This window comes from Octopus sinensis, linkage group LG27 (genome assembly GCF_006345805.1).
Source record: "Octopus sinensis linkage group LG27, ASM634580v1, whole genome shotgun sequence".
NCBI lineage: Eukaryota > Metazoa > Mollusca > Cephalopoda > Octopoda > Octopodidae > Octopus > Octopus sinensis.
Window position 1 is genome coordinate 9,026,972 of NC_043023.1, and position 11,265 is coordinate 9,038,236.

General features: G+C 37.3%; 1 protein-coding gene across 1 annotated transcript in view; it reads left to right on the plus strand.

The window, feature by feature from the left end:
• The window catches only part of LOC115225512 (insulin-like growth factor-binding protein complex acid labile subunit), a 72,722-nt gene that overhangs the window by 22,438 nt on the left and 39,019 nt on the right, over positions 1-11,265 (plus strand). Inside the window, exon 5 of the mRNA XM_029796466.2 lies at positions 850-921. Within this exon, the coding sequence (XP_029652326.2) occupies positions 850-921 (72 nt within the window). The remainder of the gene's footprint in view (positions 1-849; positions 922-11,265) is intronic.

An 11,265-nucleotide genomic window follows, 5' to 3' on the forward strand; every position in this document is an offset into this window, starting at 1 on the left:
TAAGGCTCTAGCATGGACATTGTCAAATTACTGAAAGAAGTACGTGTATGAACGTGTTACATACACACACACACACACACACACACACAAACATATAGATATATAGACAAAAACAAATATATACATATATATACATATATATTGGTATATGTGTGTATGTGTTTACGTATCTGTCTGGCGATTGATAGATATATTGATAAAGTGAAAGATAGATAGGTAGGTACATAGATAGATAGATTGAGAGATAGATAGATGGATAGATAGATAGATAGGTAGATACATGTCTCCAGTTCTAGTTTAGTCTTCTTTACCCTTTTATCTCATTTATCAATAACTGCTCGTCGTTAATTTTATTCCTATTCTCATCCTTCTCTTTTGTTATAGTTTCAACTTTGTATATCAGCGTCATCCTCCTCCTCATCATCATTCCAAATATGAAGAGCATCATCAGTAAATATTGTCATCATAATCATAGTCTGCGTCCTCGTAGTCGTCGTCACCATTATCGTCATCATGATCATCGTCATGATCACCATCATCATCATCCTTATCAGTCATAATCTTAAACCACAGATGCAATGCCCTCAGACCGAAACAACCTCATCACTACCAAGTCCGTCACCATCAATGCCCTCATCATAATAATTATCGCTTTCATCATCACTTAACACAATGCCATACATAAATATTATCTTCATAATCTTCACTTATCGTTTTCATAATCGTCTTCACCAAATTGTCTCACTTCTACTTATTTTTCTTCTATTTCAGCAGCTAATTCATTGGACATAATATTTGAAATATATGACTAATCACTTCTATGTTTTTTCTTCATGAATTATCTTTCAGATATCTATCCGATAATGCAATCGTGAAAATTGAAAATGGATCGTTTGCAAATCTTCCCAGCTTAACATTTTTGTAAGTTGAACCAGTCTTGTTTATACTATATTCCTGAGTATATATTTCCTCAAATTTAATATCTTTCCATCTTTCTTTCTTAACCTTCTTTTGCCCTTCTCTAACTCACATTATTTCTCTCTCTATATATATGTATGTGAGTGTGTGTGAGTTGAGCGTGTTTGTGTGTGACGATGTGCGTTTACATAAGTCTTTGTGTTCTACATCACTTTTTGGTATATTGTGAAATGTGCGTATATAGTCATATGTATATTTATGCCTGAAACGTGTGGATAAATATATAGTCCTTTTATGTTTCGTCTTGGGCGGGAGATACTAAACAATTCTTTGATGATACCACGTTATCGATTTACCTCGATAAATGAGCAAAAGCGACATTTATCAAAGGAAAAAACGACAGAAACATCCGGCAGAATGTCATAAAGGAATTAGAACCAGCGGAGAGATACATGTACTTATCGGTATTTGAAGTGGACATGATCAAATATTCAGTGATGAGGGAAAGGATCCGAATGGATTATTATCGCAGGGTAAAAGCAATATTCAAGACAGAGCTGAATGCAAGAAACAGGATCGAAGTGATCAGTACCTATGCTGTACAAGTCGTGGCTTACAGTTTCAATATCATTAACTGGTCAATTATTGAAATATGTAATCTTAACAGAAAAATACGAAAATTGTTGACAATGCATAGAATGCACCACCCTAAAGCAGATGTAGAACGATTTTACCTGCCAAGAAAAGAGGGTGGCCGTAACATTTACAATTGGAATTAACAATGGAATTAACGATTGACCGAAACACCTACCAAAACAACTCTCATGACTGGATGTTAAAACTTGTCTCAAAGCACGGAAACAAGAAAGTGTCATATAAAGTAACAAAACATGCAAAGGAATATAAAAGTGAATTCCAAATACAACAAATCCCAGAGATAGACGTGCTAGAAACAAGATAAAAAGAAGCTAAGCGAATGAAAGTACATGCAAAGAATCTGACTTAGATATTCTTACAGATAAATGTCAAAGAAAACATCTCAATGGCAAAAACCCAAAGAGAGCTAATAGTACCGATGTGGATAAAGCCATTACCCATCAATGGTTAGTGTTTTCTAGCTTAAAATCAGACACAGACGGATTTAATATAGCAGCTGAAGATCAAGTTCTACCTACAAGAAACTACCATATTAAAGAACGGCAGTCACCCAGCATGTCTTGTATGTAAACAACAAAATGAAACCATTGATCATGCTGTTTCCATGTGCAGTCTTCTTGTGCATACAGAATATCTCAACAGGCATGATTTAGCAGCACATCATATTCACTGGTTAATTTGCAAAAACATAGACGTGCCACATGATACAATCTGTGGGGACACGAACACACTCCAGCTCTTGAAGATGATCGCATTTTATCCTCTAGAACTTTGCCATTAAAAGTGACAGAAAGATAGATGCGAATAGACCAGGCATTATATAGAAAAACTACAGGAAAAAACCATGCCTCGTCATTTAAATCTGTCCCAATCGACATAAAAGTATCTGTCAAAACCTACAAAACTGAGCAAGTGTAAAGATCTTGAAATAGAAATTATCAAAATGTGGAAGAAAAACAATGCCTGTTGTCATAGTTGCCCGAGGAATTATAGCAAAAGGCCTGAATCATAACTATCTCAGATACTAGGAAACCCAAAATGGCAGCAACTCAAAAGGTAGCGCTAATGGGATCCGCCCATATCCTACGTAAAATACTGTGTATTTAATTTTAAGTTTTAAAACAAACTCATATTCTTTGAACATCATTATGGTCATCTCCTTCATGAAATTCCCAAACACCGCATTTTTTTCCCTCATCTTCCTGCATTTAATTCCGTCGATATATTAAAACTGTTATGGCTAGTCTCTTCTATTATTGAATGTGCTGATATGATTTCTCGCGTTACACCGCATTCTTATGAGCCGCCACCACAAAAACCTATTTCCATTTGAAGAAAAGACTGATGCAATGAATACCTTATATATAAGTCCTCTAGGCTGCAGCTTTGATACCATAAAATGATCCACGAATGAGATGTATATCATCGAATCAAAACAAAGCAATTCTCTCACAATACACTACATGCATCTCCCAGAGGCAGATATAAATAAACTATACGTCCCACGTGAGGATGTAAGAGTGCGCAGAAGCTTCTGTCACTCTCGTAAAATAAGAGTAACCATAAGGTTAGATGACAAACAAAAGAAAAGCTAAGACTCTCTATTAGTATGAAAGTTGGAAGACATACACACCTTTCTTTTTCAGTATCTTTCTAAACATTTCTTGCCACTTGTCACAGTGAGGTGTTGTGGTGCTACCCAAATCAGGTTTTTCATCACATACCTGTAAAGACAAGAAATTCTCTACCGCACTCCAATTCCGTGATGTATTGCCCTCGTACTAATCACAGACAACCAAGATTTCTCTGAGGCTGCTTATGAAGTGCTTCAAATTGTATTTTCCATTCAGGACTACGTTGCTCAGGATTTTTCACAGGAAATCGCTTACTTCTCTTCAATGAGGATATTGAAATGTCATGGACGGAGAACTGCGAAATGATCCATGGCGGATGCTCTATTTTTAACTCAAGGTCTTAAAATTACCGGCAGACATTACATGTCCACTGTAGATAGTCACCTTTCAGAATCCTTGTTGCTTTCACAATTAGATTATATGTCACTCCGGTTAAATTTAAACACCTTCCCCAGGTTTTTCACTGTCTTCTAGATGATGGATAATAAGTGACCGCTACTGACTGAGGAATACCTGCTTCTGAGGCCAACTTTGTTGACTGACGAAGCTGAAACTTATGTGACTCCCAGTCATAAACTACTGAAGTAATTTTAGGATCGTCCATGCCATTATGTCAGATGTTGTAAAGAAAGTTAGGTCAAAACTACGACTACAAGTACTCCATCTTCCTCGGTATGACTCAGCTTACAGATGCAGTTTAGTATTCCCCCACTTATCACTACATTTACTTGGGTGGTGTGGATTTCTCTCTCACTCCACCCTCACCGTCATTTTAAATGGAATATTAAGGCTTCGATGAGAGTTTGATCGTATTATCTCTCTCTCTTCAACCGTTCTGTATTCGCCACCACACTACCTCTCTGATTATAGCCTGTTCGCCAGGTCTTCTTAGTTCCAGTTGATTTGAATGGTTCCAACAAGCAAAATTTGTTGTAGGTTACTGCGATCCAGCCTCTGGAAACAGGACCGAATCCGGCTTCCTTCAGTGCAGGCGCCAACAGTTGGCATTTGACTAACACAAAATTAGGATTTCATTGGAAACGCATTTGTTACTCATTCTGTCTGTGATGTACTGTGCAAGCAGGAACCTGTTGTGCTTAGATGATTTTGATATGGAATCTTCGGTATTTAGCCTAATTACAGGTCTCAAATTATTATCAAATACATTTTTTTCGAGTTCTTTCTCAACATTGCCGTGACCCCCACCTTTTATCAGGGCTAACAATCATCTCATTCTTCTTCCCTTTGTTGTAGACATCTGCCATTGCACTCACTGCTATTTATTGCAAATCTTTTGAGCTTAACATTTTTGTAAGTTGAACCAGTCTTGTTTATACTATATTCCTGAGTATATATTTCGTCAAATTTAATATCTTCCCATCTTTCTTTCTTAACCTTCTTTTGCCCTTCTCTAACTCACATTATTTCTCTCTCTATATATATGTATGTGAGTGTGTGTGAGTTGAGCGTGTTTGTGTGTGACGATGTGCGTTTACATAAGTCTATGCGTTCCACATCACTGTTTGGTATATTGTGAAAAGTGCGTATATAGTCATATGTATATTTATGCCTGAAACGTGTGGATAGATATATGGACCGTCAATGTTTCGTCTTGGGCAGGAGATATTAAACAATTCTGTGATGATATCACGTTGTAATTTTACCTCGATAAATGAGCAAAAGCTACATTTATCAAAGGAAAAACGACGGAAACATTCCGCAGAATGTCATAAAGGAATTAGAACCAGCGGAGAGATACATGTACTTATCGGTATTTGAAGTGGACATGATCAAATATTCAGTGATGAGGGAAAGGATCCGAATGGATTATTATCGCAGGGTAAAAGCAATATTCAAGACAGAGCTGAATGCAAGAAACAGGATCGAAGTGATCAGTACCTATGCTGTACAAGTCGTGGCTTACAGTTTCAATATCATTAACTGGTCAATTATTGAAATATCTAATCTTGACAGAAAAATACGAAAATTGTTGACAATGCGTAGAATGCACCACCCTAAACAAGATGTAGAACGATTTTACCTGCCAAGAAAAGAGGGTGGCCGTAATATTTACAATTGGAATTAACAATGGAATTAACGATTGACCGAAACACCTACCAAAATAACTCTCATGACTGGATGTTAAAACTTATCTCAAAGCACGGAAACAAGAAGGTGTCATATAAAGTAACAAAACATGCAAAGGAATATCTCAGTGAATTCAAAATACAACAAATCCCAGAGTTAGACGTACTAAAAAGAAGCAAACAAAAAGCTAAGCGAATGAAAGTACATGCAAAGAATCTGACTTAGATATTCTTACAGATAAATGACAAAGAAAACAGCTCAATGGCAAATACCCAAAGAGAGCTAACGGTGCCGATGTGGATAAAGCCATTACCCATCAATGGTTAGTGTTTTCTAGCTTAAAATCAGACACAGACGGATTTAATATAGCAGCTCAAGATCAAGGCCTACCTACAAGAAACTACCATATTAAAGAACGGCAGTCACCCAGCATGTCTTGTATGTAAACAACAAAATGAAACCATTGATCATGTTGTCTCCATGTGCAGTCTTCTTGTGCATAGAGAATATCTCAACAGGCATGATTGAGCAGCACATCATATTCACTGGTTAATTTGCAAAAACATAGACGTACCACATGATACAATCTGTTGGGGACACGAACACACTCCAGTTCTTGAAGATGATCGCATTTTATCCTCTAGAACTTCGCCATTAAAAGTGACAGAAAGATAGATGCGAATAGACCAGGCATTATATAGAAAAACTACAGGAAAAAACCATGCCTCCTCATTTAAAACTGTCCCAGTCGACAAAAATAGTATCTGTCAAAACCTACAAAACTGAGCAAGTGTAAAGATCTTGAAATAGAAATTATCAAAATGTGGAAGAAAAACAATGCCTGTTGTCATAGTTGCCCGAGGAATTATAGCAAAAGGCCTGAATCATAACTATCTCAGATACTAGGAAACCCCAAAATGGCAGCAACTCAAAAGATAGCGCTAATGGGAACCGCCCATATCCTACGTAAAATACTGTGTATTTAATTTTAAGATTTGAAACAAACTCATATTCTTTGAACATCATTATGGTCATCTCCTTCATGAAATTCCCAAACACCGCATTTTTTCCCTTATCTTCCTGCATTTAATTCCGTCGATATATTAAAACTGTTATGGCTAGTCTCTTCTATTATTGAATGTGCTGATATGATTTCTCGCGTCACACCGCATTCTTATGAGCCGCCACCACAAAAACCTATTTCCATTTGAAGAAAAGACTGATGCAATGAATACCTTATATATAGGCCCTCTAGGCTGCAGCTTTGATACCATAAAATGATCCACGAATGAGATGTATATCATCGAATCAAAACAAAGCAATTCTCTCACAATACACTACATGCATCTCCCAGAGGCAGATATAAATAAACTATACGTCCCACGTGAGGATGTAAGAGTGCGCAAAAGCTTCTGCCATTCTCGTAAAATAAGAGTAACCATAAGGTTAGATGACAAACAAAAGAAAAGCAAAGACTCTCTATTAGTATGAAAGTTGGAAGACATACACACCTTTCTTTTTCAGTATCTTTCTAAACATTTCTTGCCACTTGTCACAGTGAGGTGTTGTGGTGCTACCCAAATCAGGTTTTTCATCACATACCTGTAAAGACAAGAAATTCTCTACCGCACTCCAATTCCGTGATGTATTGCCCTCGTACCGAAAGCCTCGCTAACGCAACATCTAATCACAGAGAACCAAGATTTCTCTGAGGCTGTTTATGAAGTGCTTCAAATAGTATTTTCCATTCAGGACTACGTTGCTCAGGATTTTTCACAGGAAATCGTTTCCTTCTCTTCAAGGAGGCTATTGAAATGTCATATACAGAGAACTGCAAAATGATCCATGGCGGATGCACAATTTTTAACTCCAGGTCTTAAAATTACCGGGAGATATCACATGTCCACTGTAGATAGTCGCATTTCAGAATCCTTGTTGCTTTCACAAATAGATTATGTGTCACTGCGGTTAAATTTAAACACCATCCCCAGGTTATTCAGTGTCTTCTAGATGATGGATAGTAAGTGACCGCTACTGACTAAGGAATACCTGCTTCTGAGATTAATATTGTTGACTGACGAAGCTGAAACTCATGTGACTCCCAGTCATAAACTACTCAAGTAATTTTAGGATCGTCCATGCCATTATGGCAGATGTTGTAAAGAAAGTTAGGTCAAGACTACGACTACAAGTACTCCATCTTCCTCGGTATGACTCAGCTTACAGATGCAGTTTAGTATTCCCCCACTTTTCACTACATTCACTTGGGTGGTGTGGATTTCTCTCTCACTCCACCTTCACCGTCATTTTAAATGGAATTGTAAGGCTTCGATGAGAGTTTGATCGTATTATCACTCTCTCTTCAACCGTTCTGTATTCTCCACCATACTACCTCTCTGCTTATAGCCTGTTCGCTAAGAATCATCTCGTTCTACTTTCCTTTGTTGTAGACACCTGCCATTGCACTCACTGCTATTTATGCCAAATAATTTTAAACTGCGTAAGGCTGATCCTCAAGCCATGGCAACATCTAACCCGGCATCTCGAATACCGCAACAATTTTCCACCATTCGTAGAACGGCGTAGTTTCATTCGAGTGTTGCCGCAAGCCGTCTACGTTGACGGTTAAGACCTTCATAGTCAATGGACCACTAACCTCCACAAACTGATGCACGTAGTGTTCCCTAAAGGCCGCAAATATCTGCTTAGAATATCACCTGTTTCATCGACACCAAATTGTTTTCCGTTGCCACGTTGCACCTACGCTCATTCACCCATGTGTCGGACATTGTCATTAAAGCATGCAAAACTGAAAACAGTCCTCGTGTTTACCGTTGGAGAAGCGGACTAGATACAATCTCGTCGGTGGCAGCGCCACTTGCAGTGTATTGGGCAGCCCCTTTATTCTCTCTAGAGTGTGTTTCTGTGTAGAAATATATATAAATTTATATGTATATAATTCATATTTGTGTGTGTGTATCTGTGTTCCTGAGCTCAAATCTTTTTCCCCTATCTTTTCATTTACTTATATATAAATTCACATATATTTCTTCTTGTTCATATGGCAAAGTTATTACCTTCCTAATTCTAATTGATTCTGTATAGCTCTTTTCACGGTTAAACAAACAGAAATTGGAATTTATGCTGCAACATTCAAAATTTTAATCAAGTTCAATTTAAATTTCCATGGGACGTAGATTTCATGAATATCAATGTTAATATTAAAACTAACGAAATCATAATACTCTATCATTAGTTTTAAAAGAAGTGCATTTTAAGAACGGTTTAAATGCAACAAAATTTATTGTTGGAATTCCGTGTTATATAGAGTCTTGCATTTCAACGGAGGGGAAAATATCTAAATTTATTGTTAAATAAATAAAGAGGTAGCGATAAAATGACTTATGGCCAGCAAGAACAATGGACACACAAGCATGAAATATATATATATATATATATATATATATATATATATATATATATATATATATATATATATATATGTACATATATATATATATATATATATATATATATATATATATATATATATATATATATATATATATATATATATATATATATATATATATATGTATATATATATATATATATATATATATATATATATATATATATATATACACACACATATATATTATGTGTAAAGTGCGTGCATATTCATATGTACATTTGTGTCTGAAATATGTGGATAAATATATAGTCCTTTAATGTTTCGTCTTTGGCAGGAGATATACTCAATACTCAAGACAGAGCTGCATGCGAGAAACAGGATCGAAGCGATTGATGTTTTAGCTATACCAGACGTGACTTACAGTTTCAACAACGTTAACTGATCAATTTCTGAAATATATAATGTTGACAGAAAAATACGACAACTGTTGACAATGCATAGAATGCACCACCCTAAGGCAAATATAGAACGACTCTATCTGCCAAGAAAAGAGGGAGGCCGTGGACTTTTACAACTGGCAATAACAATGAAGATTTCTACAATTGGGCTAGACACCTACCTGAAAAACTCTGAGGACTGGATGTTAAAACTTATCTCAAAACATCAAAACGAGAAAGCATCATACACAGTAACAAAACAGGCAAAGGAATATCTAAGTGAATTCCGAATACAACAAATTTCGGAATTAGACACAAGAAACAAGCACAGAAAAAGCTAAGCGCATGAAAACTCGTGCTAAAACTGCTGCCTTAGATTTTCTGAATGATAAATGACAAGAAAAACCTCTCAATGGCAAATACCCAAAGAGAGCGAATAATGCAGATGTTGACCCATCAATGGCTAATGGCCTCTGGCTTAAAATCTGAAACAGAAGGGTTTATCATAGCAGCTGAAGATCAATGCCTACCAACAAGGAACTACCAGGCCAACATATTAAAGAACGGCAGTAGCCCAACATGTCGTGTATGTCAACATTGATCATGTTGTCTCCAAGTGCAGTCTTCTTGCGTCTACAGAGTATCTCAACAGGCATGATGGAGCTGCACTATATATTAACTGGATGATTTGCAAAAGCCCGGACTTGCCCCATGATAAAAACTGGTGGGATCACAAACCATCTCCACTGCTTGAAAATTACCACATCTCACTCCTCAAACATAATTTTCGTATGTTTTTTTACACATTCACTAGTACAACACTAAGTACAAAACCAAATATATGGCACCCTAAGCATAACACCAACACGAACTTCAAGCTTGTTGTCTCTTGAGATCTTTGGGTGAGACTTGTAGCCAGCTTGTGCAAATGTAAAGCAAAAGTCAAACATCTAATAATAATAATAATAATAATAATAATAATAATAATAATAGTAATAATAATAATACCTAGAAATAATGGGGGAAGAGGAAAGTGTTTACGAATATGAAAATTTGTTGTTTACATCAGTGATTTGTATTATGTGTGTGTGTGTGTGTGTGTGTGTGTGTATATATTTCTCAATGTGGTTATCTGGAGAGCATACGTTCTCAGACGTTTGAACTACCTCTCCCAACTATACCAACATAAATATTAAAATAACGGCGAAACTCGAAGCAATCCAACGAAGCTACACAAACGAAATTGCATCAAGGAAACATACTGGCTACTGGGAAAGACTGAAAGAGTTATAGCGTTTTGTGAAATGCATCCGCACTCTCTGAGATATGCAGTACAAATTATGTCGTAGCAGATAACAGATAAATTTTGGCCGCTATTTTGACCCTGTTGTGTCCACTGCTCTGATTGGTTGGCATTGGCACTGTTTGTCTGTTGACTTATTTCGCGCCAATATGTGAACCAACCAATCAGAACCTTCCAATAAGATCATGTGGCTCTGTCTTTTGGGTTTTCTTCTTGAGCCTCTAGTATGTTATAAAATCCCAGTGATCCAGTGAATCTGGGTCTTTGGTCTCTGACCATTGACCACACCAGAGAAGCCAGTTCCATCGACGACCAGACCAGCTAGTTCCAGCGACCCAGCCATGTTCCTGCTACAGCCAGCGACCCAGCCATGTTCCTGTTCCTGACAGCGACGATGCCAACATACACCAGCAATGCAGGACGTCTCCACCACCGTCGCCTTCGTCTCAACGTCACCGTTATCTACCGTCGCCATCACCACCGTCGACTTCAACGGTACGTACACAGCAACTCGCTTGAGTTTAGCTCACACGCTGTTTGTGTAATCACACCAAGGTTAACAGCACAGCACGACCGGCAAGACCTTCTGTACCGATGTAACCTGGCAAATGGATCGACGCCCAACTTCTACACGCATAGCAACCGCTCTCCTCTTTGCCCCAACTTCATTGACACAGAGCGAACTGCTATTGTGTACCTGTACGAACTGGTATTTATTCTCCATCTTGTGTCTAGACATTCTTTCTTTGCTTTGTATTGTTGTTTCACTCTTTTAACTTACAACGGACACACAGACACATGTGCACACACTCA